The 14,336-nt window shown below is 36.3% G+C and overlaps 1 protein-coding gene across 4 annotated transcripts in view; it reads right to left on the reverse strand.

The window, feature by feature from the left end:
• LOC150091364 (ralBP1-associated Eps domain-containing protein 2-like) overlaps positions 1-14,336 on the reverse strand; it is a 303,767-nt gene that overhangs the window by 160,762 nt on the left and 128,669 nt on the right. For 3 of the 4 annotated variants that reach the window (XM_090383448.1, XM_090383421.1, XM_090383430.1), the window contains exon 7: positions 9,866-9,951. In XM_090383448.1, coding sequence (XP_090239574.1) covers positions 9,866-9,951 — 86 coding nt within the window. The remainder of the gene's footprint in view (positions 1-9,865; positions 9,952-14,336) is intronic. The other variant, XM_090383441.1, reaches the window with a different exon arrangement.

Genomic DNA, 14,336 nt, shown 5'->3' on the forward strand with positions numbered 1-14,336 from the left:
CTGTTTGTTTCTATCTCATCAGGTTTCTTCAAAAATCACAAAAATTTTGGAAGAAACCTTTTGCTAAATGCTACTTTTACTAGACTTTTATATTTAAATACATGTTGAAAACACTATTAAAAATGCAATGGTAAAAAGTCCACAAAACACTCATCTCTCATTTTAAAAAATGATCTATGATGGGTAAAAATTTTGTTTCTTTGGTTTTCTTGGAAATCCTAATACTTTACATTCCCTCGTCAGCATCCAGCAAAATTCAGCCATGATGTTGACATTCCACGTCCCCTGGAATGTCAACATCATGGAATGTCTACCTCACATCTCCATGACTTTAATGTCCTGGTGAAACCTCTCACCCTGTTATTCACTAACATTTCCTTAATTTTCTGGGAAGTAGTCAATGTGGAGTGTAAAAAAGGTATCCTGATGATCATGTTGCAGCCCAGCTTGTTGAAGTTGGCCAACATATTTTTAACTATATCCTTGTAGTCTGGATCCTTTTGTACCTTAAGAAGTTCTCAACAATAGACCTCAAGCTAATTCATGCCTGTTTTTCTCTTTTATTCCCAATTCCTCAAAATCTCAGTCCCCATCAACTTGCAAATTTGAGGTCCAACAAAAATACCTTGTTTTAGCTTACTTTGGGTGATTGATAGGATTTTAGTACAAATGAAACTGAAGCATGAACCTTCCTGAGGTATAGCTTCACAAACTGTTTCATCACATCCAGTTTGATGTGCAAGGGTGGAAGGACAGTTCTAGGGTCTAACAGTGGTTCTCTGATCCAGGCAACAAACTGCCCCTCTTTGGCCAGACCTCGTTATCCCTATGCTTACTCTTTGTCCGACAGTCCCACTCACACAAAAAGCAAGGCATTTTTGTATAGCCAGATTGCTGTCCAAGTAACATGTAAGTCAGCACAGCCCAACCAACCATGTTCTTCATACTTAATATTTGCCAACAACTTCTTCATGTTCTCACATGTTTCTTTCGAATGCACAGTGATCTACTGGAATTGACCCATTTTTATTTACATTGTTGAGCAACACACCTTTGAGACTCCTCTTTGATAAGTCAATAAAAAGTCTTCACTGTGTAGGTTTGTAACTAATTCCTAAATAGTTTATTGAGTTATTTATATTACTGCAAGAAACAATATCCTAATTTCCTAGAAAAGTAGGGGACTAGTTCTCATTCTCTGTCTGTACTATGAGAAAAACATCCCACGTGCTAAAAGATTTGACTTAAGCCAGAACCAAGGAGTTCTGCATATCACTGAATTCATGCTGTAAAAATAACTGAAAGCTACATTCAATGTCTCCAGGTTGTTATTCAAACACTTGCCTGAAGATGTTTTACTCACTTTTCAGCACAAGTGTGACACAATAACCTCAAAAATAACTGAGCTCGTACTGATAGATGCTGCTGCACGGAGCTCTCAAGGTAAAGAAACAAATGACTGAAGGCAGTGTTGCCAACATGTGAAGATTTAGTTTACAAATTCGCAGCATTTACTTTTAACTTAATACACTCAATAAATACAACTCATGACAGCAACCTAAGTGATTTGTGAAAAAATGGTACACAATAGAAAAAAACTAATATTTCTGAAATCATCAAAAAAAAAAAAAAAAAAACACAAGAGTTAAAAGCAGCTATTTGTTTAACAACATTAAAAACCATGGAACATGGTGTAATCTGTGCACTCCATTTTTAAGAAAAGAAAAAAAAAAAAAATTATAATCACAGTTAATCCAACACCATTTCAGAACTCAAGTGGCCAGGATCACTGTCACAAAGTAGATTGTCCTTGAAGCTATCAAGTTCGTTGTTTGATTTCCTGCATTTTTAAATGCTTTTCTCCCAAAATATGGGATGAAATGCTACCCATTCACAAGCCTATTTCTGGCTACTTGTAGGTATGTAGTTGTGTCCTTCCTTCCTTCCCTGGCTCCGCTCCTCCCCCCTCAAAGCCATTGTATGGATAGTTCCTTCAAAGAAACCTTGACACAGCTAATCCAGCTATTGTAACATTGATATTCTACTGAGGATGACTGTTTTGATCTATGTGACACTGATTTAGAGCTTTTGTTATGTCATCAATTTTTGGGTGCCACAGAAGTTGACTAGAAGAGCTGGAAATGGTCCTAGGGAAACATAGACTGGCCTAATTTGCACGTAGAGAGCTCAAGACTTTACAATGCCACATAAAATGTACACTGTCACACTAGCATATTGGCCAAAAAACAGTTACAATACAGCTGTAACTCTTCTGGCCACTCTGACACTATATCAGAGTATAAAATAAAGAAAAAAAATTTTAATACCAGCACTATTCTGATATTTCACAGTGCCCCAGGGTGATTTTGAAACAATGATGTGATCCAGTCCAGAATAAGTGCATTGTTCACCCATCCCTTTTCTTGGGCTTAGACTTTCACATTCACCTTTGAAAGAGTTTTTCTCTTAATGATGTACAGTGACGATTTTCTTCCATCTGCCATGATGCACAACATTAGGAGGAACCACTGTTTTTTGTTATCATCATTTCTTATTATGCCACTCTTTTCATCTTTCCTGTTCAAAGTAGTGTCAAAAGGCATCTCAAAATACACTGGCAATTAACATTACCACTTTGTGACAGTGGATATGAATGCTGCTGCTGCTACTTTTTATGCATAGAATGTTTCTAGTTATAGGTCTCATGCTCTACCCACCCCTACAACTTGTCTCTTAAGTTTTTTGTAACTGCTTAGGCCAGTTACTGCAAAAATTATTATTTCTGCAAAAATCATATATCCAATGTGACAACTTTCAGTGATATATTTGCAGTTTTTTCTTCAATACCTCAGAGTTTTGCTCTCTCTCCATGAAAAGACCTGCAACTACCTAATAACATCAAGTCCTTCCTCCAATTTCATATAACAGTCAGTGACAGTTAATTATTTTCTTTCCACTATATGATTTCCAAATTCTTTTGCCCCTTTGATGATTTATGTTTTTTTATGCTATGAAAGAATGATAATGCAAACATTTAGTACTCAATTATCAGAGGAACATGTTCACAATATTATTAAGGTGTATTGAAAAGTTTTCCCCTGACCAGGTTCTACATATCCCAGGAGGTTGGGAGCCTCCGTAGCCAGGTGGGCAGGAGCAGCAGTGCGTAGCACATGCTTCTTGATTAGACCTGGGTTCGAGTCCGTGACCACCAAATACAGAGGATGCAGAAAGGTCAGGGAATGACCACCGCATATCCCCGGAGCAATATGGCCTTAGTTGCTAATGCTCCTAAAAACCAAATAACAACAACAACAACACCCAGGAGGTTGAGATTTGGAACAAATATTACTCCTCTATGTACTACCATTCAAAGTGACACATTTCTCATTCTATTTTTGTAGAAGGTCTCATTTTGCTCTTAAAACCATGCTTCTGTCACAGAACTGAAATACCAAAAAAGTGCTTTCCGCAAAAAAATGATTTCAGCTGCAGAAAGAAAAAGAAGACAGAAGATGCCAAGTCGGGAATAAGGCAAGTGTGGCAAGATCAGTGGTTGCAACAACAGTGTAAGCTGTTGCATTGTCACAAAGCAATAGCATATCTTTGTTGAGCATTCTGCATTACTTTTTTCTTAACTGCCTCATGTAATTGCTTCAATAAGTTGCTGTAGTAATGTACATCAACGATGGCAACCTTTTCCAGATAATCTGAAAATAATGGCCATTTCATCCCAGAAAACTGACAGCAACACCATCCCTGCAGATGGTTGCACCCCAGACTCTTTGGGAGTTGGTGATGATGGATGTTTCCATTGTTTTGAAACCTGTTTTTTTCTTGGTCAAAATGATGTATCCAAGATTCATCCATAGTCACCAATCAGGAAAAAATCAGGTCAGGATTGCTGTCACACATGGCAATCAATTCAGCAGAGCAGACCTGCCTTTTTTCTTTTTGAAGACATGTGAGAAAGCAAGGAATCCATTGCACTGACACCTTTATTCATATTCAAATCATTGTGAATTATGCTCTCCACCAATACATAGCTTATCCCAGCCTCAGTAATTATCTGTTTAATTGTTATCTGGAGGTCATTGAGGATCAGCTGTTCAACTTTCTACACGAAGTACTGTGAGATGTGGATGGCTGCCCACTTCTTTCCTCATCTCCCAGCAACACAAACTACCTTCACCAATGCTTTACTACGTCATACGACGGACAGATATCCCCATACACCGTAGGCATTTCTTCATGGATAGCTCTTGGCTGTTTGCCTTGCAAAAACAGGAATTTGATAGCAGATCGATATTCAACTTTATCTATGATGACAGTGTCACACATTCAGCTCTGTAACGAAAGAAATATGAGTTAGAGCAATGAAACATCTGGCATATATTATACTAGATAAACAAGCAATACGGTCAAAAAAAAAAAAGATGTTCACATCAGTACATATACATGTGGGAGGTTTTGGTTTCATTTTATATAGATGTTTTATTGGTTGCAACTGGTGTCGCATAAGCTGTGGATATGGCAAAACGAACAGAAAGTTTTAAGAACTAATGTGATGTGGAAAGAGTGAAATTTCAAATTTTATACATGAAGAAACTGTGCATCCCAATTTTTGGTCACTTTTTTTTTTTTTTTTTTTTTTTTTTTTAGTTCAGATTGTTCAAGTATATATGGTATATATTTATTATTCTGTTTCAAAAAAGATGGCCATACAGTATGTCAAAATCAAAGGTGTCTGCATCCTAGGGTAATGTATATAGTTTTAGATTTGTGACGCTGAGCTGTATGTTGCCATAAAAAAAAAAAAAAAAAAATCAATGCATAATTGTTAACTCCTGCACTATATATCAGCTGAAATTAAGGAGCTATGATGCAACATCTCTGGTTCTTTGGTATTGTAATATAAACAGAATTTTTTTTTCCCCCTTTCCTTTTTCAGTACCTGTCTACTATAATCTTACTGCCAAGTACATGTCTATTATCTTACAACTCGGCGCTCTTAACATTCATCACCATTAACCTTACGAACTACAAGGCTAAATATACAGGAGGTAGGCAAAAATAATGGAAACCTCCGATAACAGTTACAGGTATGCACTATGTTTGGGCCACCCTCTGCTTTTAAAACAGCTTGTATTCTACTTGAATTGATTCAAATAATCTTTAACTTTCTTAAGAGGAATATCAATGGAAGAGCGTTTCAAACTCCTTAAGCGATGTATTAAGGTGGAGGAAATCTGCTTCTCGGTCTCCTTTCCAAATATGCCAACAGTGGCTAAAAAAAAACATTTTAGTCTGGTGACTGTGCACAGGGTATGGGAGATGCTCAGCTTCAGTTTCATATTCCTCAAACCAAGATTGTACACATCTGGCTGTGTGTATTGGAGCATTATCATCTTGAAACATGACATAATTTATGGGAAACAATGTTTGCACCACGTGATGAACCTGACCAGTCAGAATATCAAAGCAACCAGTGGCAGTAATGCATCCATTCAGAGTGACAAGAGAACCTAAAGAATATCAAGATATTGCTGCCAAAACCACTATTGATCCTCCCCCACATCTGATAGTTGCTTTTGGCATTTGCCAAATGTAAACACTCTCTGACATTAGAAAAAAGTCTGAATGATGATTCATCTGAAATTATGACATTTTCCAATCAAGAATTCAGTTTTTGTGCTCCTTACACCACTGCATCCTCTTTCTAGAATTACCATCAGTAATTAGTGGCTTGACAAAAGCAGTTCTAGCAACTGGATTGCTGAGGCTCATTTAAGTTCTGCAGTTATTTTTGCAGCAGTAGTCTTTCAGTCAGCTTCAGTTTTTCCATACTTGGTGAAGTCAGAAACCACTTCTGACACAGTTGCTCTGGATACATTAAATAAATCAGCAGTTTTAGCTGACATCACTGTTAAACATGCGTTAACAATTTGACCTCTTTGAAATTCAGACAGGTCAGTCATTTTTTACATGTACATTTTTATATCACCTCTAAATAAACATCAGTTTTTATCATCTTTCCTTCCCAGTACTACCAGCAAGAAAAAAAAAAAAAACCACTGCATGTTCATAAATATGTCATACAGCCATTCATCATCATCATCAGACATTTTCAATCCACCGCAGGATGAAGGCCTCTCCAGCAACTTTCCAGTTCCTTCTGTTTTGGCCAACCATTTACTACCCACAAACTCATGAATTTCATCTATCCATCTCTGCCTTTGTCTTCCAGTTTTTCTTCTAGCTCCTCTTGGGTACCATTCTGTTATTTTCTTAGTCCATCTGTCATCATGTCTTCGAGCTGTGTCCTGCCCAAGACCATTTTAGTTCTTTAGTTTTGGTAAGAATGTCCTTTACTTGAGTTTGCTGCCTAATCCATGTGTTTCCCTTCTTATCTAACAGTCTGATTCCCAATATAATTCGTTCCATTCTTTGCTGTGTAGTTCTCAGCTTCTCTTCCATTCTTTTGGTGAGTGCCCAAGTTTCACTTCCATAAGTCATGGTGGGGAGTATACACTGGTTCATTATTTTACGTTTCAGACAAACTGGGATATTGCTCTTCAGTATGTGACTATATTTTCTGAATGCTATCCATCCAAAATTTATTTTTCTCTTGACTTCCAGCCATTTATCATTATTACAGCTAATAACTTGTCCCAGATAAGTATATGACTCCACCTTTTCAATTACTGCTCCTTCAATCATCATTTCACTTTCTGTGGCATACTTGTTCATCATTACTTTTGTTTTAGCCATATTCATCTTTAGTCCAAAATCCTTACTAACTGTGCATAACTGATTAAGATTTTCCTCTAATTCTTTGGGATCGTGGCTTATGACCACAATGTCATCTGCAAATCGTAAATGGTTTAGGTACTTTCCATTCACATTGACTCCTTTCTGCGACCAGTCTAATCTTCTGAAAGCTTCCTCAATGGCAGCAGTAAACAGCTTTGGAGATATTGTGTCTCCTTGTCGAACTCCTTTCTCTATTTTAAATTTGCTACTGTCTTTGTCTAGTCTAATAAAGGAGGTGGCATTCTCATATATTTTCTTCAAAATCATAATATGTGGGGTATCTATGCCTTGTCTTTCCAGTGCCCGAAACATTGCCTTATGCTGTATGGAGTCAAATGCCTTTTCATAATACACAAATGCCAGGCATAATGGTGTTTTATATTCATTTGCTTTCTCCATTAGCTGTGATATTACATGAAGGTGATCCATAGTTGAGAATCCTGTCCTAGTTGAGAATCCAGCTTGCTCTTTAAGTTGATTCTCATCAAGTATTCTTTCTAATCTGTTAGTAATAACCCTTGTGAACAACTTGTAGATGTGGGATAACAAGCTAATTGGTCTATAATTTCCAATTTCTGATTTATCCCCTTTCTTATGCAGCAAAACTATGGTTGCATTATTCCACTGCTTAGGCATCACACCTTTTCTAATGCACTTTGTGAAGAGCCTCGCAGTTTTTGTGTTATGTCTCTTCCTCCCAATTTTAACAGCTCTAAAGTAACTTCATCTTCCTCCAGGGCTTTCTGATACTTCATTTTCGTCAATGCACATTTTACCTCATCAGGAAGAATATCGGGTATGTCGTATGTGTTGCTAATTTGAAATTCATCTTCCCCGCTGCTGGCATCATTCCCTCGCTCCTTGTATAATTCTCTGTAGTAGTCTTCTGCTATTTGAATTATGCCTTCTCTGTTGTTTATAAGTACACCATCGCTATTCTTCAGTTTCAGTATCATTTGTCTTTCTGTATTACTGCTCATGGCTGCTGATTTAAATCCTTTGTTTTCCCTTAATGCTTGTTCTACTTTTCTTGTGTTAAATCTTCTTATGTCTTCTCTGAGTCTCTTTCTAATGGCTTTGCATTACTCAGAATACTCAATTTTCTCCTCGAAAGTGTTTATCTTGCTCTTCATTTTTCGCCTTCGGCTCATCATAACAAGTGTTTCTTGACTAATTTTTTCTTCTTTGGATTTCTGTTTCCCTATAGGTTTCTTGGGCTTTATCACTTTCAGAAAGTTATAATATTCCTCGTCGATATCTTGGTCCTGAGCAGTCTGCAGAAGCTCAAACTTGTTCTTAAGTTCCAGTACATACTGCTTTTTCTCCTCTTCTGTTATCTCAAAGACCTTTGTATTATTTACTCGAGTCAGTTTTTTCCTTTCCTTTATCTATATCAAGTGTACATCTTCCTATTCTGTGATCACTTCCAACATTTTCCTTATTCAGGACGGTAACATCATTCACAATATATCTTCTGTTAGTGAGGATGAAGTCGATTTCATTAGTTGTTAATCCATTTGGACTCTTCCATGTCCACTTTCTGTTCACCCTTTTCTTGAAAAAAAGTGTTCATTACTGACAATCCTTGAGATTCTGCAAATTCCACAAGTCTTTCGCCTCTTTCATTTCTTTCACCAATTCCAAAATTTCCTATAGTTCCCTTGTCTGCTCTGTTTTGTCCTTTTCCAACCTAAGCATTGAAGTCCCCCTAAATAATAGTGTAGTGGGTTTTCTGCTCATCTAGAAGACTCTCAATTTCGGTGTACATTTCTTCAACCTCTTCATCATCATGGCTCGATGTTGGTGCATAAATCATTATAACCTTTAGCTTGTACTTCTTAGAAATCTTGAGTATTAGTCTTGTCACCCTTGGCGATGTACTTTTGAATTCCAAAATGTTATTTTTTAAATCTTTATGGACCAGAAACCCAACTCCACCTTCACTCCTTTCACTGTTTCCATTGGTGTACAGCAATTTCCACTTGATAAACTTATAAGTGATTGATTTCTTCTTCTTGTTTCAGCCAAACCGATGATATTCCAATTCACATTTTCTAATTCCTTTTCCAGCTCTAATATCCTGTCTTCACCGATGAGTGATCTTACGTTGTAACAGGCCAAGTTCAGTTTCCGTGCATGGCAGCCTGGTCGTACCCAGAGATTCTTAGCACCCTCTGCTTCCACTCTGATCCTCTCGCTGACATAAGAGGGGGAGTGAAAGCCGCTGGGGACTGAGGGCCATTTGTTTTGTCATGCAGTCATATGCTGGAGGGTTTGGTCTTTTCCTCTTCAGGCTGACCAGGCGTCTTGAAGAGAGCCACTCTACACATTCGTTGCCACCTAAGTGACGTAACAGGGCTTACCATCAAGAAGGTGTGCATGAGTGGATTTTAGAGAGGCAGGCCAACCGGACTTCTCCTAAATCTTCTGTAATAGAAAGATATTGGATCCATCAGTGTTTTAGACTGAGTGTCTGATAACACACAGGATACCTGTTCCCCTCTAAGCCCCCTTAGAGGGGAACAGGTATCCTGTGTATACAAACAAGTATACAGCCATTACAAAACCTATTACTTTCATATCATATGTTTACATTATTTTGTAAATCCCCTGTACATAAATATACATATGCAGAAATATAAATAAATATACCCTAGTTAAGATTTAGGTTAGACTTAATTGTAAATTACACTGGTCTGAAGACAACAGACAAGCACCTTTTTTTTTTCTTTAAATAGCATGCAAAACAGTGCCAGTTTTAGCTGACACTTTTTTTGTATACTAGGATAATTTCTGTGTAGTGACAATCATACTAGATAGTATAAATATGAAACCAGTAATAAGTTTTTTCCTTGGGGAAAAATAAAAATATATTTATATACAAGTTTGCCTTTTTTCTTTACCCATTATTTTCTTCATAAATTTCATCTTCTATTGTTAATTACAAAACTTTTACTATACAGAAGATGCAACATGCGCACCCATTGAATAAAAATGTTATAATTGTAAGAAACATATAAACATACTTAAAATATTAAAAATGCATAATTACCTCTTTCTTAGGAGAAAAATTCTGTGGGTCCCATGTAGAAACGGAAGAACTTTTCTTCTCTTCTGAAGATGAGTCTGCAATTATTTCTGTATAAAAATTAAAAATATCCCAATAAACCCATTATGATACAAATGCTGACTTCCTGCTCACTGCAGTCAATACATAATTTTTATGAATAAATTCCATTATATCACTATTTATAAATTCTATCATAAGGATTACAGATATAAAAAAAAAATAAATAAAACAACATTATAACCTATTTGTTGAAAGAGAAAGGGGCATTATATTAACTCAGAATATTAATCATATTAATTTATACATTATGAATGAAATAATATTCAAAAAACTATCAAACCACATGTTACTGTTAAGCAATTTTTTTAATGAAATAATATTACAAGGGGAATATAAAGTAATCACCATAATACTAATATTTAAACCAAAATTTAAAGAAAGCATGTGGTGGTAAATAAAATTAATATTACAAATACTACAATTATGTAAATTTAAAATAATAAACATGTTGAATACAGGTAGTTCTCGACTTTACAAGTTAATTCGTTCCCAGCGTGCGCTCATCAAGCGGGAATTTATTTCCCACAGATATAAGGTTAAAAATAGGGGTTACATTCACAACAATGAAATTAGTTAGCAAATTAGCTTATGTTTAAACAATGATTGATTTATCGAAAGAAATGAAAATGTAGTCTGTAAAATCAAGCAAATTATAATAATAGAGAAATTATTTACGACTTACAAAATGTTAGTAAACTTATAAAAATGTTAAAGAATGTTTATTCTTCATCATCATCATTGACTAAATGCACACTTGTTGAACACTCATTATTGGCTGGGCACTCGTTGGTTTGTTGCACAAGGAGTAGTCTTCTTCAGACATGATTCAAGAGGCATTTGTTTCCAAGATAATCTTCTCTTATAAATTTCACGATTGCATGCATAAGCATTTTTTAACGGCACACAGAAATTGCAACTAACATGATTCGCTTGGAGTAACAAGTTTACGAAGCTTAAAAAAAGGAATGAAGAGAATATTCTGAAAATTTATTTATGTTTTTTATACGATTGAAGATTTCAGTAAAGGGGAAAACATTTCACCATAATAACATAAAAAACTACACAATTCCAGCTATCGGTATTTTCGCAAATGCAAGAAGATCGAGTTTACTACCCGTTTATAATTGCTTGCAGTAACAGAAAAGCCCAATAAACTGGAAAGTGCAAATTGTTTTTGTTTTATTGTCGTGACCTCCAGAAATGTGCTTTAGAAAAATATCACAAATTGATTCTTATAACAGAACATGTGATAACGATGAAAGTGTAGTGCATTTGAATTGGTAACTAATACAATTTACAAACCATGCTCACCACCTTTTATATGGCCTTAAGGTCATGCTCGTGACCTTAAAAATGACATTTTAGAGAGATAAATAGCTTAGTTATACGGCGAAAATTTCAACTTCCGTGGTCTTGAAACGAATTACCAAAAAACAATGTGTTATTGGGTCACATTACGATATTTTAACGATACAATAGTATCTCTGGAACGGATTAATATCGTAAAGCTGGGGTACACTGTATTGTATAGCTACGCACGTGGTTTGAAATGCAGTATTTATGAATGTTTAACATTCATTTTTTGCAATTAATGTTCATATTTTCAATTTTGTTGAACTTGAGGGAAAAAACTCGTAAACCTGGGAACTCGTAAAGTGAGAACTGCTGTAGTTTCATTTTATCATGTTAAAGAATATGTGCAAATAAACAGAAGGAATAGGCAGCTGAAGCTTGGGTCTAGAATGAGATGCAACCCCTCCAGCTGTTCTGACTGGACCATCTAAACCAAATGAAAATTAATTCCTACTAGGAAAGAATGATTGAAAAGGAAGTATGAAGAAGCCCACAGTAAGGATAATCTAATTACAATAGAATGCCAGTTACCCAAAAGAACTGGGACTGAGGGTATTTCAGGTAATTTATTTTTTTAGATAACTGATTCAGATTGTTATCGTTACATATATAAAAGGGAAATGCAAAACAATTAAATAGAGAAAAATGCAAGGTGTTTGAAAAGTTCATGGCCTGAATACAAAAATTTCTGTACTTAAGGTATAACATGTCAAACAGTAACCCACCAAGTTTCACACAGTTTCAATATTCCTTTTTCAATTATAGTCCAGAAGTGAACAAAGTTGTATGAATAAGGAAAGACATACAAAATTAGTCATTTAGGAGGCAATTCATGAGGATACAGTTACAACACTAGAGAAGGATGTCCTTCCTTTTCCAGAGCCTGGAAGATGACCAATGCAAATTCATCACTCTTAAAGTTGTTGACAGCGTGCACAATCTGGTAATGATTAATCGAGTGACAGTTTTGTACATTGTTAGCGTCTTGGGTATCTCAGCTGAACGTGTGTACAACATAATAACAGAGGTTCTCACTATGAAAGAGGTGTCAGCACAATGGGTCTCAAAGTTGATACATATCAAAAACACATGAGAGTCATCAAGTCAAGTGAACATCTGCATTTTTTTTCAAGCAGATTCAGCAAATTTGCTTGCAAGGTTTGTGTCTATTATTTTCAGCTACGGACAAAGGAGCATGCCAAACATTGGAAACAGCTGTTCTCCCACTCCAAAGAAAACCTTTTAATTCCTTTTACCAGCAAAGTGATTGCATCAGCAACCTTCGGAATGGCCAAACAGTCACAGGTACATATTATGCTGTTGTTGTTATTTGGTTTTAAGGAGCATTAGCAACTAAGGCCATATTGCTCCGGGGATATGTGGTGGTCATTCCCTGACCTTTCCGCATCCTTCATATTTGGTGGTCACAGGCTCGAACACTGGTCTAATCAAGAAGCGTGTGCTACACACTGCTGCTCCTGCCCACCTGGCTACAGAGGCGGCGCATATTATGCAGACCTTCTGAGGGGTTTGCAAAAAAATATCAAAGGCAAATGCTGAGTAAAACTCAGCAAAGGAATTGTGCTCCACCAGGACAACATACCTGCTCATAAGTCTGCAATTGCCATGATGGCTACACCGCATGACTGTGGCTTTGAAATCTCGGACCATCCCCCCATATTCACCAAATCTAGCACCATCGAACTTTTGCCTATTTCCTAATTTTAAAAATATCTAGCTGGCATCCATTTTTGAACTAACAGTGACATCATTGCTGAAGAGGATGCATTACTTGAAGTCTAAGAGAAAACATTCTTCAGAGCTGGAATTAACACATTACACATCGGTGGAAAAAGTGTATTGACTCCAAAGGGGGACTATGTTAAAAAGTAACATGTTACCAAACTCCCCAAATAAACCCTTCATACTTGCGACATGGACATTTCAAATGCCCCTCGTACATTATCAGAACATCAGCAATCATAACTGCCAATGTTCTGCTGCCTGAAAAATGCCCGTCTTTTCTTTATTTCTTCATTTGTCAGAAAGTGATAACCTGGATCATTACAAACACGACTTATAATTAATGCCCAATTTTGTCTCTAGTTTTGTGTACTGCTGTTAAAAAATGGCCAAAGAATTTATTACAGAGTTCATTGTAATAACAAAGAAAATCCCCATTTATAGAAAGTTGAATGGAGAGAATATACAAATAAAAATTTAATGAACAAGGCATGTCAGGAAAGCTAAGTTTTATGTGTCTATGCAAAAAAAACAGTCAATAGGCTGGGTATATTATCCATACCACCTCTATATAACCAATGCCAACAATTGAAAAAATATAATGCCAAACTGCACATTATAATTTCTGTTGTAACTGTCTGGTTGGGAGTCAGAGGGCAGGGAACCAGGTGTCCCTTAGCTGCAATGCCAGCAGGTGCCGGCACTCAACACAACAACACACATACTTACATACCTACATATATACACTTGCCAGCCTTGGCCTTTTGCCTTTTCAGATGCTACTGCGGTATATAGAGGAAACCATGGAGACCACAATTAAAACAAACACACCTTGACCTTGTGACTGTCTGGGAACACTTTTGTCCCTCATATGACAGGCACAAAGTTTAGGATAAGGCTCTTTAGAGATGACTACATTTACCCATAAATCAACCAAGTTTTTTATTTAGTTGAAATAATATCACCCAGTAGAATTGTTTTTCATTAAAGACTCTCAAAGGCACTGTTGCTGGTTCAGACCTACTTGGGTCATTCATCAGACAAGTAGTCTCAGTTAGAAACCTTATGATGAACAGTGAATAAATGTATTGAATCTAAATTAACACCCAAACAACATGGGAAAAAAACTTAATTGAAAATGGAACTTCCGTTACATGTATATTATCCCTATTACTGGGCTGAACTGGCCCAATGTAGCATTTCAGTAAAGAAGTGGGGTACTATTTCAACACAGGTATTGAAATAGTTTGCGAAAATAATGCAACATTGTGTTATTTTTTCTCATGGGAGTAAAAAA

This window comes from Mastigoproctus giganteus, chromosome 1 (genome assembly GCF_048544385.1).
Source record: "Mastigoproctus giganteus isolate SK-2022 chromosome 1, ASM4854438v1, whole genome shotgun sequence".
NCBI lineage: Eukaryota > Metazoa > Arthropoda > Arachnida > Uropygi > Thelyphonidae > Mastigoproctus > Mastigoproctus giganteus.